This window comes from Pristiophorus japonicus, chromosome 13, assembly GCF_044704955.1.
Source record: "Pristiophorus japonicus isolate sPriJap1 chromosome 13, sPriJap1.hap1, whole genome shotgun sequence".
NCBI lineage: Eukaryota > Metazoa > Chordata > Chondrichthyes > Pristiophoridae > Pristiophorus > Pristiophorus japonicus.
This window is the reverse complement of record NC_091989.1, coordinates 30,548,365-30,565,508: the sequence shown is the minus strand read 5'-3', so window position 1 is coordinate 30,565,508 and position 17,144 is coordinate 30,548,365. Positions and strand designations below refer to the sequence as shown.

General features: G+C 43.0%; 1 protein-coding gene across 1 annotated transcript in view; it reads right to left on the bottom strand.

Annotated features, from left to right (window-relative positions):
• The window catches only part of LOC139278482 (plexin-B2-like), a 101,804-nt gene that overhangs the window by 47,996 nt on the left and 36,664 nt on the right, over nt 1-17,144 (bottom strand). The window contains exons 9-17 of the mRNA XM_070897308.1: nt 13,654-13,755; nt 13,471-13,569; nt 11,135-11,216; nt 8,897-9,066; nt 8,341-8,489; nt 5,968-6,073; nt 5,543-5,679; nt 3,039-3,236; nt 1,495-1,597 (exon numbers count right to left, since the gene is read on the bottom strand). Coding sequence (XP_070753409.1) covers nt 1,495-1,597; nt 3,039-3,236; nt 5,543-5,679; nt 5,968-6,073; nt 8,341-8,489; nt 8,897-9,066; nt 11,135-11,216; nt 13,471-13,569; nt 13,654-13,755 — 1,146 coding nt within the window. The remainder of the gene's footprint in view (nt 1-1,494; nt 1,598-3,038; nt 3,237-5,542; nt 5,680-5,967; nt 6,074-8,340; nt 8,490-8,896; nt 9,067-11,134; nt 11,217-13,470; nt 13,570-13,653; nt 13,756-17,144) is intronic.

The following is a 17,144-nucleotide window of genomic DNA, read 5'->3' as shown; positions in this document are numbered from 1 at the left end:
GGCATAGAATACAAGAACAGGGAGGTTATGCTTGAATTGTATAAAACACTAGTTAGGCCACAGCTAGAGTACTGTGTACAGTTTTGGTCACCACTTTACAGGAAAGATGTGATTGCACTAGAGAGGGCACAGAGGAGATTTACGAGGATGCTAGGACTGGAGAATTTTAGCTATGAGGAAAGATTGGATAGGCTGGGGTTGTTTTCTTTGGACCAGAGGAGGCTGAGGGGAGACTTAATTGAGGTGTATAAAATTATGAGAGGCCTAGATATAGTGGATAGGAAGGACCTATTTCCCTAACCAGTGGGCATAGATTTAAAGTAATTGGCAGAAGGATTAGAGGGGAGTTGAGGAGAACCTTTTCACCCAGAGGGTGCCTGAAATGGTGGTAGAGGCAGAAACCCTCATTGCGTTTAAAAAGTACTTGGATATACAATTGAAGTGTCATAGCCTGCAAGATTATGAAAGTGGGATTAGGCTGGATAGTTCTTTTTCGGCAAGCACCACACAATGGGCCAAATGGCCGCTTTCTGTGCTGTAAAAGTCTATGACTCTATTTATCTTATTGATGTTAGGAAAATTGGTTTGAAGCCATGAAAAAATATCTGTCCGTTATAAAGGAAAGGACTTACATTTATATAGTGTCTTTTATAACCTATTTATAAAGTACTTTATGACCAATGAAGTACTTTTGAAGCTGAGTCGCTGTTGGTTTGTAGAGAACCGTCATAGACAATTTGTGCACAGCAAGGTCCCACAAACACCAGTAAGGTGCATGATCAGATCATCCGTGATATTAGTCGAGGACACAAGGAGCACTCCCCTGCTCTTCTTCGAACAGTGCCATGAGATCTTGTACATGCAGCAATCCCTCAGTACTGCACTGAAGTGCCAGCCTGGATTATGTGTTCCGAGTCTCTGAAGTGGGACTTGAATGCATAACCTTCTGACTCAGAGGAGAGAGTGTTGCCCTCTCAGCCAAGGCACGCATGCCAAGGCATGCAGCAAACAAGACGCAGTGGAAAATCTTTGGCAGGCGCACTCATGTTCTAGGACTTGAACTACGGACTACTAGATGGTCTTGTCACCCAGCATGTTCAACCACTTCCACAATTACACAAGAATGTCAATAATGATCCCTCATTTTCTGTAACAGGCAGCCTTGGTTGCTCTTTAAACAAAAGACATGATGATCTAATTGGTTGCTAGGTTACCATCCACAGCTTGAAAGTAGGACAAGAAACAAACACATTTCTGAAAGGAAATGGAAGTTAGTGTTTTTTTTCAGTATTTTAGAATTATATACAAATTGACAAATTAACCAGCACTAAACGCAACACTAAGGGGCAAAATTATAAATGTTCACGCGTCAAATAATTTCACTTTGGCACAAACGCACTCCATATGGGATATATTCCGGTATTCATACTATTTACATTAACTTCACTTCTTGAAAATGGCTGTGTGTCAGTGCTACTAAGAAACAAGCTGTACCTTTTCTACAAGTAATTGTCCAGTCTCCCTTACTTCCACTCTCATAATGCGTTTTTGTACAGCATCAAATCCATGTCCCGTCACAGTGATATTCCTACCCCCGCTGCATCAAGAAAACAAACAAATTATTTAGTGGGATCAGCTTATTTATATTGTTTGATGTCAAAAAAAACAGAGCGAAAAAGTGCGTGTGAGAGATGTACATCAAGTATGGAGGAGGAAAGAACAAGAGTGGTGTGAGAGAAAACCAAGACTAAAGACAAGCAGAAACAATGCAAGGTAAGCAGAGATACAGGAAGAGAAAGACTTAAATTTTTTGGTTGTGAGCAACACCAGGGAAGATGAACTGACATTTGATAAATATTTTAGGACCAGAATTAAATCAGATACATCTATATAAACCAATTCCTTCTTTTAGGTCTATTGTTTTGGTGCAGTAATTTAAAGAAAAATAAGTTATGCTGGTTTAAAATTAATCACAAAAAATTATGCCATGCAAAATTAACAAGAAAAGGATACTCAAGGTGGGTATGGCAGCTCACTACCTCGTTTCCCTACCCCGCTCGAAAGGAGGAAAAATGGTTCAAATATTCACTTTGATTTGGTATTGACTGGGCAATATACAGCTAAAATTCCTATAGTGTGAACTGTGTAAGCTGTACATTCACTGGAGGAGAGCAAGACAAATTAGGTTAGCTGATGCACATTGTAGGCTGCAGTTATATGCTCTCAGTCCAGCGTCTGTGGAATATACACTGCAAATTCTCACGGCATTGCACCAAGATCAGCTAGAAAGCAGTTCTGTGCACGTGTGCTTGATGCATGTGCTCAGTTGGTCAAATGTTAGCATTAGGAGGGAGAGCGCAGGTACACCGGGCTTCTCCCAACATTAAAACACTGAAAGAGCGTAAAGTGATCAGATTGTCGATAGCTTTGCGCTGGGCTCAAGTTATGCTGCACAAACAAAACCCGAAATGCCTTCTAGATATGGTGCCTCACCCTTTGGCTTTATTCTGCTCAGATTCCGATCACTGGCCAGACTCGAAGTTGGACAACCACCTACATGTCTATATGCACCTGAAACCATTTAGCATCGACATAAAAATAGAATTTTAACTGTACTGCTGTGAGCACAGCAGCTGTATCCAATTGCACTTTTAGATGTGCATTCGCCAAGCTAATTTGTTCTGTTCTCCTCTAGTATAGAATTATGCAATTTCATAGCGCAGGAGGCGGCCATTTGGCCCACCATGCCTGTCCCAGCTCTGTAAGAGTTATCCACTTAGTCCCATTCTCATGTCCTTTCATCTTTTTCTTTCAGATATTTAACAGAATTATAGAAAGGCAAAAACACAAATGACCAGGTTCATCTGATATATGAGCAGGAACTGACATTGTGTTGGCTGCTCAGTACCAGATGGGAGTGAGTATTTAAATCCCAGTGCAGAGAGTGTCCTGTACATATCAGGCCTCACGAGTTTTGTCAGGAGGGGTTTGAGTGGCGACTAAGTTATTTTGAAGTCATACATGTGGAAGAATATTACCTGTAGATACTTTTTTGTGGAACGACATCATTGATTATTGGATTGGGGACATATAAAAATTGCTGGTGTTGAATTTTCTTAATTGCATTTTCCCCGTATTGTACAGAAACTGTAACATGTGTAGACCTGTCTTGGGGTTTAGCAGGTGCTCTGTTATAATGGCCTGTGATACAGATCAGGCTTTCATTAAATGTCGTCCTGTGGAAAACAAAAAATAAGCATCAGTAGGATTTTAACTAAAGCACAGCACACTCTCATTCTAGGAGATTCTAATGAGGAAGCATTACAGCCAGGAGACCACTGAGAATGTTAAAATAATTCAATGGTTTTATGAGGAGTGTAGGTGTACAAAATTAATGCCACAATGTATATTAAAATAACTTCCAACGTACTGCACACAGGTACAAGTTGACACTATAGATGCTGACTTTAAGTTCTTAACTGGATTTGAAATATCTCGTATGGAAAAAGCGAACACTTAAAGGAAATAATTAATAACCAAAAAAAAACCTTGCATTTATATAGCACCTTTCATGACCTCAGGACATCCCAAAGCGCTTCACAGCCAATTGTAAGGAAGGGCTTAATCAGAGTAACGGGAAACTGCTGTTGATTTGGAGTGATTTAATATTGTAGTAATATTAACGTTTAACCATTATTTGTCATGTAGAAAAATATGATTCTTAAACTATAATGTCTTAAAATAACTAATTAATGCTATGAGTGTACAGCTATAAGTGTAGCACTGAAGCTTTGAACGGAGAACAGAACCTTAAGTTCAGTTAATTAGAGATGTGCCCGTCCCAGGTAAAGAAGCACTGGTAATTACAAAAACAGAACATCTGCGTAAAAATCATGGGCCCGATTTTTCTCAGAAATTTTAAGTGTTAACGAGCCTCCAAGGTGGCCAAGATGGGGTCTTGAGCTGCAACACCGGTTTAGTCCACGTTTAGCGCAAGATGCCATCTTGGTAAAGGAGTTGAATTATGCAATAGGAATAGCCACCTTAAAGAGCCAGCATGGCATTTTGGTGACCAGCGCTGGAACAAACGCCCTCTCCTAACAGCGACCAATTGAATAGGAGTAAACAAGTCGTTGCTGAGGATTTCGAGGGCTACTTAAAGGCATATTCAGCATCCACTGTTCACGTGCTGAAAGGTTTGAAGAGGAATTTTGTAACCACATCGGGGACTTTCTGGGACACTTTGTCAAGCAAGACTTCACCAACACTCGAGCAAAATTTATTCCGGAAATTCTCTGAGGACTTCACCTAAAAAGAGTAAGTGCTGTGCTACTCCACCTTATCTGACCCATTTAAAGTGGCTGAAAGGTTGGGTGTTGGAGTCAGGTGCTTATGTGCAGAGGGCCACCTCCGGGCTTTAGATGTTAGCAAATTTATGTCAGACAGTAGAAGAGCTGAGTTGCTTATATTCATGACTGCGATCGCTAGATTTTATGGACTCTAGAGGAATCGAGGGATCGTGCAGGAAAGTGGAGTTGAAGTAGAGGATCAGCCATGATCTTATTGAATGGAGGAGCAGGCTTGATGGGCCAAATGGCCTACTCCTGCTCCTACTTCTTATGTTCTTATTGGTCACGTTATAGGAGTCACCAGGAAAAAGGGAATGCTTGATCATGGGCATCTTGCTAGGGTCTGCAGGAGAAATTGAAGAAGGCCATGAGGCCAGGCAGAGCAGCACCAGTTCCTGCAGGAGAGAGGGACAGGAGGCCAAGGTGGCGCCTTCCCCCCTGCGGGGTACAGAACATCCCTCCTCTTCTGGACCTCCTCCATCAGGACCTCCAGTGCCGCATCCTTCAGAGAACCTCTTATTCAGTCCGAGACAGCTAGCGCACTCCACAACTTCAGTGGAAGCAGGTACATGGAGCTCACATAGAACTGCTCCACGAAAATTGCTTCTAGAAATTAGCACTCAAGTGCTAAACCTGCAGGAGTCCGTTTCAGGCCCTCCGGGCAAGTTCAAATGATAGGAATCAGCAATTAGGACCAAAATTACGTGCTACAACCAGACCTTCAAACAGGCACCTCTTGTTAGCACAGCATCCATTTAGTGCCTATTTTCACCCGCTCACCAAAATAACCCCTCCCTGCTGGGAGAGTATGAATACAGGTTGAAGCTGGGCTGTAATATTCTCTCCAACTGAATAGCCTGGCAGCACACTGGGTTCAAAGTTCACATATAAATAGCCACTTGGGTGAGGTATCAGAGGGAGAGCACACCCATGGAACGGCATTGCAGCAAGGCTGCCAGTGCCTTCAATAGAGGGTGGAAAACTGTGGAAGGAAATTGGAGAATAAAAGAAAATTAAAGAAAACACATGATAATGTTGGCCACAGGCCATCAAAACTGTTACTTTCCTACAGCAGCACGAATGGTGAATCACAGGTGCAAATGTGCGACCCTACGACTATGACATACAGCCTGGATTGTCACAACCATTTATTCTACAGTCCTTTCCCAATAACAATGACTTATTCAGCTTACAGAGTGCATGGTATGTTGCCCAGCATCACTTTAACATCCTCTTGCTTTCCAGTGTTTAAGTTCTCTCCTTGGATTGTTAGGCTAGTTCCTCCAGCATATATCCCTTGTAATGGAGTAATATGAGAAGGCTTAGGGTCCTGGATAATTTTGAAAAGAAAAGGTTAGCTCTATAAACATTTACTATTTCTTCAGGTAATGGAATAAAACTCGAAGAGGTTTTATTAAATTACTTTGTCAATTTGTCATTCTTTCCAAATATAATTTCTTTGGAAAGTATATTTTATAAAGTCAACATTATACAAGTTAGTTATTTTTGAGATATTAGATACAATGCTGCTTTTTGTTTAGGTTAAATTCACAGCTGGCAAATTTAAATTATAGAACTAGAATTCTGTTAAAATTATTTGTTGTAAATGGATACTCACAGTGTATGCGAACATCATATTAGAATGACCAACTTTGTTATTTTTTGTCACAATCTGAACTGATTTATACTGGGGTTCAGAAACTCCACTTAATTTACAAACAACCCTGCAAAAAAAAATTAAAACAAAACCATCAGTTTGAACAAACTTCATGAAAATGAGATTACAATAGATCAAATTAGAATTGCGTGGTGTGAGGAAACATTCAGATAAAGATCAACTATAATCAAAATAAAATCACCTCCTCCCACCCAAACGTTGAAACCTCTGCAGGAGAGACTTTGGTGGGGAGGATATCATCTTTCACATTTTCTGATCACAGCTAAAAGTGCTGTGTGGAATTCTAAAGATCATTGGGCATACAGCCAAGCAAGACCTATGGGACTGCCTTGCCGTCCTTCTCGTAGTGGTCCCCTTGGACCAGCACAAACATAAGAACATAAGAAATAGGAGCAGGGGTAGGTCATTTGGCTCCTCGAGCCTGCTCCGCCATTCAATAAGATCATGGCAGATCTGATCCTGGCCTCAACTCCACTTCCCTGCCAGCAAAGTCTTGGGTTTCCTTGTAACTGCAGTCCCACCGTACATCCCACTGCATCGATGGCAGGCAGATCTTCCACAATGTCAATGTAAGTTGATGAGTGCTGGAAAATAGCCTAACTGATAATAATTGCACTCGTTGAACCTTAATCAAGAGAAATTCTCACATATCTGGTTCCAGTCTTGGCCTGCAGCCACTGGCTAGTCAGCCAACTAATACCACCCACTTGATCCACAATAGCCCAGACACGGCACATAAGAGCCAATCTACCTGCTCAAACTTTATAACTCTATAGGAAATACAGTCAAAAAACACCCAATGACCACACTGGCAATGGATTCATAGCAGTTGAAACCAATACTGCATCACCTGAATTAGCTTGCTGGCCTGTCTGTTGGACACTATGTAAGGTTCCTCTGGGACGTTTTTAAAATATATCCTGAGCCAGTCACATTTCTACAGGTATGTAGAATACGTTTAGCTAAGAACTGATCTGATAGAAGGGAATATAAAGTAAAGTAAACTAATTTCAATTATACAATGTTCACTTAGCCATTTCAGCCCAAATACAGCTGAGTTTAGTTTTGGTTTCTAATGATCAACTTAATTATTCTTCTGTTCTTTTTAATATTTCAATATAAACTGTTGATGCTGGTGCCACAATTGTGGAATTTTCCTGCAGGTGCAACTGAACCTGACAATCTTAGGAATTTGAATTGAAATCAATTTCTGAGGAAGCATTTGCATATTAGGTGGCATAACAACAGGGTTCATCTAAAGACAACAGTAACTAGAATAAATGTCTCACAAATCTGAGCCTGATGCTTGCTGGAAACACATAAATACTTGAACATCCTCTCATGTACTAATGAACAATAGATTTACCCTGGCCTTGTGCACACTCTAGCAACCTCAGTAAAGCAAGTACTGATTATGTGGCCAAATATATATATAACAAAGAGCAGAGTTCTAGGTAATGATGCTGTCTGGAAGAGACGTCTACAGACACAAGTGTGATGGGAAGCTTTGCCACTGCCTTTCTTTATGGATTTAATGGACTGTTACAGAATGTTGAAGTGCAAAAGTCATGTTCCTGGCACAAATCTCAAATCCTAGCATCTCTTATGCAGGTGCTTCAATTACAATGTAACACTCCAGTATTGTGCTGGGCATACTTCAGCATGGAGTATGCTAACTTCACAGATGTAGATTTTCTCTGCAACTTGACAAACAGGGTTACAATATTGCGCCAGTGGGCTGATAAGCTTTATAAATCAAAAACAAAAAACTGCCAATGTGGAACCAAGCTTTCTTGAGGAACTTTGCTCTTGTATGGACACAAGAAAAGGATCAGAACACACCATTCCGATCTTTCTTGACAATCTATTCATTAAAGTATCTATGCCCCAGTATTGACCAGTTGCGAGTCCACACCACTTTCGTCATCAGAAACAGATGATCGTTGTGTTCTCCGAACAGTGCAATTAAAACAAAGACAGACATGCTTTGGTGACATAGCACAGATTGCTGAATTAAGTGTATTTAATAATGTCTTCACCACTTAATTTATAGTTAGGTGAAAAATGGTGCAATTAGAACATTATTACAAAAGATCTCTACCTAATCTAAAAGAGCCTTATTTGGGTAAAGATGCAGGAGTATGTTGCTGACACTTGCTGCTCAACAAGAACACAATAGGCTGTTACAAGGTCATTTTCAATAATCTAACGGGGTTAGCCAAGAAATGCCACTTTTAGTAATTAAATCATAGTGTTAACCTATTGTCCTTGGCAAGTAGCATTTAGCAAGTAGCACAAAGACTTCTGGTGTACCTGATGGAGGTAGAATATTGTTCATTGATTTGAGTACAAACAGCATCTCCAACTTTGATCTCTCGGATATCATCGGGAGATTTTCCAAGGTTTGAGCCCGAGATGGTCAGAAGTATTCCTCCCTGGAGGGGTCCATTTACTGGATCCAGCTGAGTATTGACAGGAATTAACAATGGGTTAATTTTGTGTGTAGTTTTGTTTTACATTAAAAACTGACAGTTTTACAAATACATTTAGACAATTTAAAATAATGACGACTGGATAGTTTATCAAAACATACTCACAGGCTGTTACATTTTTTTTTAAATCATCATTTCAGTGGCAATGCTTTTTCCACAGTGGTTGTGGTCTTTTTGAAAATTTATTTACCTACTAAATATGCTGTCATTGTTTACACAAAATATACATCTGGGTTTGGACCCATTTTTCAATGTAAATGAGTGACATCACACAAAATGTTACAGTATTTCCCACAATAACATTAATTGACCATCATAAATTTTTTAAACTTTTTTTTTTAAATCAGGGAAAAGAAACCTTAAAAGGCTCTACCCACCTTTGAAATAGTTGGGTCTGGACACATATCGGTTGTCTTAATAGCATCTTCACAAAGATCTTTATAAACGCATTTTTTTGTGTTGTTACACCAAACGCAGTTATAATTTTTCTCAGCAGTGAGGCACAGACTACAGTCATTGTTGCTGTATCCACAATTGTAGAGGGTCACTTGAATAAAAAATGGTGTGTTTTTATATCTATAAATGTAACTTATTCTGGTAAAAATACCAATTAGCACAGACATTTAAAGTAAGAGGAATTACTGAAGGCACAGCAAATTAGCAAATCAAGAATTACACACACTACATTTCTTTAAACCACCTTACCCAAGAAGCTATTCTTCATGTATGAACAGAGTAAGTGTTGGTAGGTTATGTGACTGAAGAGGTATCGGAGGTTATGCAATATGGTCTCCACTCAAAATCAACACATGCATGTTTCCAGCAGGGATAGCGAACAGGATCAGGAACACCAGCCAATTTCTCCCTTTTGAACTTGAAGCATTAAGACAAATTTCAGTGCTTCCAATACCAATCCAGCAGATTCAACCTGGAACTTTACTTAACTCACTATCATAACAAATCAAGCCATTCGTTGTTGGCTCGGCAAGTTTCTGATGCCGGTTTGGTTATTGAGACATAGTTTTCCACAGGGTGAGAATGGAGAGGCCTAGAATTAAGTCAGCTACCTGTTGTACTGGTTTAGGAATGGCACAAGTAGGAGAGGCTAATAAGTTGAAAACAAAAGAACATTGCTCCCATTTCACATTTCGGGTAGAAGATATGTACTTGAATCTCCCTCTCAAGTTGCCGGACAGCAAACACAATTCCGCAGACAGGAATTCAGAATCGAAACCTGCTTCCAAGCCTTGGTCATTGACCCTAACTGGATACAAATAGGCCTGTGACTGTGGAGTGGAGTAAATTGGCCTCCGGTTTCTCCTCCTTCTTTCTGCATGAGAAAGCAGTCGTGTTTATTATTTCCATGGACTAATCTGGAAATCCTATTAAACAGCAAAAGCAGTCAAATGCATCAGCTGCTTCCTGGATGGGGTTAGGCAGTAGATAAAACATACTTTCAAGAATTTAATTTGCATAATGCCTTTCATGTACCTCAGAAATGTTGCAAAGTGTTTCATAATCAATTACTTTCAAGTGCAGCAAGTGCAAGCAAACATATGACAAGTACGTGAGGAATCTTTATTTTCCTCTCTTTGCTCCATTGTCATGCAATTTTCCCCTTCTGAAAGTATTAACTTCACAGTGGGGGAACCATTTAGGGTGTCACCAGAAATTGGCTATGGCTGGCTCCAGATACCTGCCACAGCATAGTGTGGGCAATGCCCTCATCGCTGGGCTCATGTTCCCTATGCCTGCCGTCTAAAATAGCTGGAGGCAAGGCAATGAACTGAACATATGCAGGAAAATTCACGTCAATCACACAAGAAATTGTGATCACTGACCCATATGTTATGTGACAAAGGACATTTTCATACCAAGTTATTGCTGTCAGTTACTTTATTATCAAGTGGGTCTGATTAGGGACCTGAAGCTGACTAAAGCACAAAAGGATCAGGTTATTTCCCCCCAAAAAATTTCCTGTTCCCTATTGCAGCAGAACCAGCTCAGATACATTAGCCATTATGAGGTCTGCAGAATTACTGGAGGTTAAAAAAAAATCTTACATGTACCGTATAATTGTCACGTAAGTGGATAAATGGCTGCTCACATTTAATTTAGTGAGAAGATGTTAAAATATTTGGAAACGGTCTTTAAATATTCCAACTGTTTGAAAAATTTTGCATTCTTTGAAAAGGTATCATATAATCCGACAAGGTCCCAAGATTCAATCACCGGGCTATTCTGGGTTAACTATTCTAAAGCAGTAATGGTGTTACAATTGGTCCCATTACTCCCGAGTTAGGAATGTGACACCTGCTAGAATTGCAGGGATGTGTGCCCATCAAAAGCAAACAGGATAGAGCTCAATTGTGATGTCTGAAGCTGAATAGCCGCTGGAGCATGCCTTAGTCATGGAACCATATCCTAGCAGTCAATACTTTCATGAGAGGAGAAGGGGAGGGAATAAAAATTGTTAGAAAAAGTAGTTTTCAGAAGCACGTTGAGCTTAAATGCGGCAATTATAACACCATTACTCTTAATAATGTCCTGTCAAATTATCCCAAGCTCTTCAAGCCAGGTTGTTTCGGACCTTTTTCAAAAAATATTTTACTTACCATCTAACCTACTGTCAACTGTTTTCCCTTCTACTTGCACAGAGAAATGAAGGGTGTGGGTTTCGTTTTGAGCATAGGAAAGCTGAAAAAACAAGTTTTATACACGAGTGAATTGCAACTAATTTAAAATATTTTTCATGTAACCAAACCGATTAGCTGCAACTCCAGATGTACAGCCAAGGTTCAGTAATTTCCAGCTCCCTCAGCAATTGTGGATTCTATGAAGGCAAAATGTACTCATTTGAATTGAATCGATTAATATTTTCTAGGAATCAGTTTGTATGATTTTTAGCGTGATAATTTTAATGACATTTTCAGTGGCAAATGCAGGTTGTTTGAATTTGCCCTTTGCTTCCAGTGCCAAATTGATTGGGGTGGGGGGGGGGGAAAAGAAAAACACATACATATAAGCACACGCACAGTGGCGAGATACGTACTGGAAAATCAAAGTGGCTGATCCTGTGTGACGGCCGCAGGTGCAGAGCTCCACACCCAACCAATATAATTTAAAAGGTACTGAGAGTTCGGGAGTCTCCACACTTTAGATACATTTGTGCAAGTGTTCAGGATTCCGCCCCCCCCACCCCCACCCCTCCTGGAGTTGGACTATATGTGGTGTTAAGCTGAAGCATTGTGTGCCAGCCTCCTGCAGGAGATCTGCAGTCCCCTCAGAACCTGATGTCACTTTTGTGTTGCCGTGAAGTGGTCATTGATACAAAAGGAGCATTGCAAGGCCCCCCAAAATTTAGAAAACAAATATCGAGTTACATCAGCTCAGTAACTGCATATTTACTAAAATAAATTAAACTTCCAGCACTGCATAGTTTGTCCAATCCTCTTAAAATAAAATAAAAACTCAGAACAGGGGATATATTTCATGTTCAATACTTAAAAGGAGCAATATTCTAGTATCAATTTAAATAATTAAGTTCTTATTAAGTAACTTAATTGCACTGTATGGGCAGCTTTCCAAACCACGACAGCCAAAGCAACATGTTTCTTTAATGTAACCAGACAGATATTGAATAATCTATCTCTGTGCTGCCTGGAAGGATCATGTTGTGTGTGATACTGGGATTTAATGTGTCACTCCAGAAAAGGATCAGTGAGCATCACAAGCAGATGCCACTCAAGGGAAGAATTCATCAAAATGGTAAACAGAGGAATTTTACCGGAATACATTAACCATAGCACATAAAGGAATTCCTGCCTTTCAGCATTAGGTCAGTCACTACATGTACAGTAATTTCTTGTGGTATGGTGCAACACAACTTGTTCTGCCAGCTGGACAAAAATCAAAAACTCCAGCGTGTGGAAAACCAACACACAGTGGAGAGTGGGGCAGGTAAATTGGTTTTTGCCCCATCCAAGGCCTTGACAGAGGATGCGGGGCAAAAGGGAGGTGTTGCAGAACCACTGTGTGGACAGTGGCCTGCAGCATTGCTGGGGAGCCAGGAGAAGCAGGCCTGCTCCTCATGTCACCACATAAAAGAAACAAAAAAAACCTTTGCTTGGGCAGCCACCAACGTTCCCCTTCAGGACCGGTGAGGTCGTGGTGCTCCCATAAAAACACGTGTGGAACATGCTCCGCATGCTTTCTGCCAAATTGGGCAGCTGGGTCCTAACCCCCCCCCCCCCCCATCAGGTTGGAATATTCAAGGGACCTAATGCCTGTTTTTAGCAGCCGCACTGGGCACTTGGAATTAGACGGCCGGCACACTTCGTGGGGAGAAAACAGGCACATGGGATTGCGACTGAAAATTGCCCCCTCCCCCGCCAACCATGTGAATTGTGTCTCCAAAACAATGATGTGACAGCGACCAATTCCTCCCCTAGTATTACAAAACCGTTAGAAATTTAGGTTACCAAGTAACCTCCGTCCTGTCTCAATGACACGTTCCCCTTGCATGTTATGTTGTAACAATTAAAAAAAAATGTTTTTTTTAAATTAAACTTATGAATTAGAAGCCAGGATAATACTTTTGTGTTGATGACACTATATTTTATTCAGTAACACTTCCAACTATTGAGTCACATAAGTGATGTGCTGTAAGAAACAGCAATAAATAGCCTGATTTGCAAAGAAAACAAAATTGTCTACTGTATGGTCTTCAAAAGGGGCGAGCAGATAATTCCTTAAAATCTTTTAATATGCTTTTAAGAATAAATACATTGGAATCAATTATTTGTCGTGAGTATGACTTTATAAAATGTTGCATTCACAGAAGGGGTTACTGGCTTCTCAAGATCACTGGAACCAGCCTGCGAGCTTTTAAAAGTATTCAATATTACATAACAGTACAACTGAAAAACTGCATTCAGTCAAAATGACTAACCTTAAAGTTTTCACTGGTAAACTTATCTGGTTGATTCATTTTCACGTCAAGAGTCTTTTTCATGAAATGGTCAGCATCTACCAGTCTGAATTTCTTTTTCTGTGTGAAGCAAAAATATAAAAATTTAAGTTCCTGTCTTTCATTTTGTGAACAAAAAAACACATATTTTCTTCTTGCACTTACCAGATAGAAAGCTAAATTCTTCCCTTGAAATACAATATGAACGTTTACATCCACTGAAATTAACACTGGTACTGGATATTCAAATCGTGGACAGTCTTGAGTCTAGAAACAGACAGAACAGATTAAGATGTACGATATAAACAGTTTTATAGGGCCCATATTTAGCCCTCCGGTTTTTTCGCTGACTTTCCACACTCAAAACAGCGCCGAATAGATATCGCCGTATTCTTCCTGCTCTGTCGACTGTCCTTGTGCTTGGCGTGGCATGTCAATTACAGTAGGGGGGGGCGGAGCTCGAGCCCTGCGCTCACAAGAGTGCCAGCAGCTCAACGCATGTGCACTGGAGGTTTCGCACATGCACAGTAGCTCCTCTGCAGCATGGGACCCGATGTCTCGCCCCTAACCCAAGCCGAGTGGAGTCATGACGCGTGCCAGGCTGCTGCACATCAAGGCGAGAGTCCCGCACATAGCCCCGGCCAAGTGGCCTCCCACAGCAAGTTTTATTTTTTATTTATTGATGGCTGTGCTTATGTGCTTTTTAGTGAGGAGAGTTTTGATGGGGTGGGGGCTGGGGAAAAAAAAGTGTTTTGATCGGAGGGGGGGGGAGTTTTGATGGGGGGGGTGGGAGGTGGGGGGTGGAGAGTGTTTTGATCGGGTGGGGGCGGGGGAAAGAGTTTTGATCCGGGGGAGGGGGGGGGCGTGGGAGAGAGAGAAGAGTTTTGATCCGGGGGGGGGGGGAGAGAGAGAAGAGTTTTGATCCGGGGGGGTCGGGGGGGCGGGGGAGAGAGAAAAGAGTTTTGATCTGGGGGGGGGCAGGGGAGAGAGAGAAGAGTTTTGATCGGGGGGGGGTCGGGGGGGCAGGGGAGAGAGAGAAGAGTTTTGATCGGGGGGGGGGTCGGGGGGGCGGGGGAGAGAGAGAAGAGTTTTGATCGGGGGGGGGGTCGGGGGGGCGGGGGAGAGAGAAAAGAGTTTTGATCCGGGGGGGGGCAGGGGAGAGAGAGAAGAGTTTTGATCGGGGGGGGGGGGGGCGAGGGGGGGGGGCGGGGGAGAGAGAGAAGAGTTTTGATCCGGGGGGGAGGGGGAGAGAGAGAAGAGTTTTGATCGGGGGGGGGGGGGGGCGAGGAGGGGGGCGGGGGAGAGAGAGAAGAGTTTTGATCCGGGGGGGAGGGGGAGAGAGAGAAGAGTTTTGATCCGGGGGGGGGCAGGGGAGAGAGAGAAGAGTTTTGATCCGGGGGGGAGGGGGGGGGGGTGGGTGAGAGAGAGAAGAGTTTTGATCCGGGGGGGGGCGGGGGAGAGAGAGAAGAGTTTTGATCCGGGGGGGGGGGGCGAGGGAGAGAGAGAAGAGTTTTGATCCGGGGGGGAGGGGCGGGTGAGAGAGAGAAGAGTTTTGATCCGGGGGGGGGCGGGGGAGAGAGAGAAGAGTTTTGATCCGGGGGGGAGGGGGGCGGGGGAGAGAGAGAAGAGTTTTGATCCGGGGGGGGGCGGGGGAGAGAGAGAAGAGTTTTGATCCGGGGGGGGGCGGGGGAGAGAGAGAAGAGTTTTGATCCGGGGGGGGGGGCGGGGGAGAGAGAGAAGAGTTTTGATCCGGGGGGGGGCGGGGGAGAGAGAGAAGAGTTTTGATCCGGGGGGGGGGGCGGGGGAGAGAGAGAAGAGTTTTGATCCGGGGGGGGGGGGGGCGGGGGAGAGAGAGAAGAGTTTTGATCCGGGGGGGGGGAAGAGAGAGAGAAGAGTTTTGATCCGGGGGGGGGGGGGGGGGGAAAGAGAGAGAAGAGTTTTGATCCGGGGGGAGGGGGGGGGTTGGGGGAGAGAGAGAAGAGTTTTGATCCGGGGGGGGGGGGGGGGTGGTGGGGGAGAGAGAAGAATTTTGATCCGGGGGGAGGTTGGGGGAGAGAGAGAAGAGTTTTGATCCGGGGGGGGGGGGGGGGGGGGAGGAGAGAGAGAGAAGAGTTTTGATCCGGGGGGAGGGGGGGTGTTGGGGGAGAGAGAGAAGAGTTTTGATCGGGGGGGGGGGGGGGGGGGGGAGAGAGAGAGAAGAGTTTTGATCCGGGGGGGTGCGGGGGGGGGGGGAAAGAGAGAGAAGAGTTTTGATCCGGGGGGAGGGGGGGTGTTGGGGGAGAGAGAGAAGAGTTTTGATCCGGGGGAGGGGGCGGGGGGAGAGAGAGAAGAGTTTTGATCCGGGGGGGGGGGAAAGAGAGAGAAGAGTTTTGATCCGGGGAGAGGGGAGGCAGCAGTCCTCAGAGGAGAAGTCCACCAGTCCCTCGTTGACTCCTGCAGCCTCCATGTTCTGTGAGCCCAGCCTGCTATGTGTTGTGTGTGGCCAGTTCCCTGTGCTCTCCCGGTCGTCCCACCCACCCGCACCTATCCCCAATAGAGTGGCCTCTCGCACCAACTTCCTGGGCCAAGTTATGAAGGTAGGACACAAGTTTTATTTATTTTATTATTATTATTGATGGTTTTTATGCTTCTTGAATGTTGTTGTGAAGGTGTATAGTGCTTTGCAAGGTCCTCTCCGCTTCCCTTCCCGCCCCTATCTCTGGCTACCTGTGCTGATTTCTTAACTCTCCGCAAGGGTTTTCTGTGCGGCCACAAGTGGCCGCATACGCTGGCCTAAGTTAGTTTAGAGCAACTATTAGTTGTTCAAACTGGCTTAAATGGCCAAAATAGGCGTAGGTGATTGGTAACTCCAGCTTTTCAAAAAAAACTTAAAAATCCTAACTAACTCACTGACACTGGCGCAAATTAAATGTGCAGAATGGGGATTTTTAAGATACTCCAGAAAAATCAAGTTGCTCCAAAAAAAAAGAGAGCCACTCCTGCCCATAGCAAGTAAATTAAAAACCTCCCCTTCAGCACTATTCTCCAAGATTATCTCACGTATTAAGTAATTGCTTTTTAATGAAAAAATACTGGCACCCACCCCAGAGAGTTTCATTTAGATTAAGAGTTGCAAAAATAAACACGGAGTAAGAAAAGGCCACATCTCATTTTGAATCTACAGTATTAAGTGGAGACCTTCATCAATCATCTGAAGCCAAGTCTACAGTTTCTTTCATGTTAGTTTCTGCCATGTTATTAACCACAGCAGCTTTTAATCTGAATTTTCTGCATTAAAATAATTTCTTCCCACGTATTTATCTCTCCTTTAAACTTCTCGATTGATTTAACATCTATGAGTCTTCTGGAGCAATGCTTTCCAGACAGCTTTTTGAAAAAAATATTTGTTTTCTGGATTTGCTTTTAACTGGCTTAGCTTGAAATTGCAAATAGCATTCCAAATGTGACCTCACTAATGTCAACCATGGCTCCATGGGCAGCACTCTCGCCTATGAGTCCGAAGGTTGTGGGCTCAAGTCCCACTCCAGAAACTTGAGCACAAAATCTAGGCTGACACTCCAGTGCAGCACTGAGTGAGTGCTACACTGTCGGAGGTGCCGTCTTTCAGATGAGACAGTAAACCAAGGCCTCATTTGCCCAATCAGGTGGGCATAAAA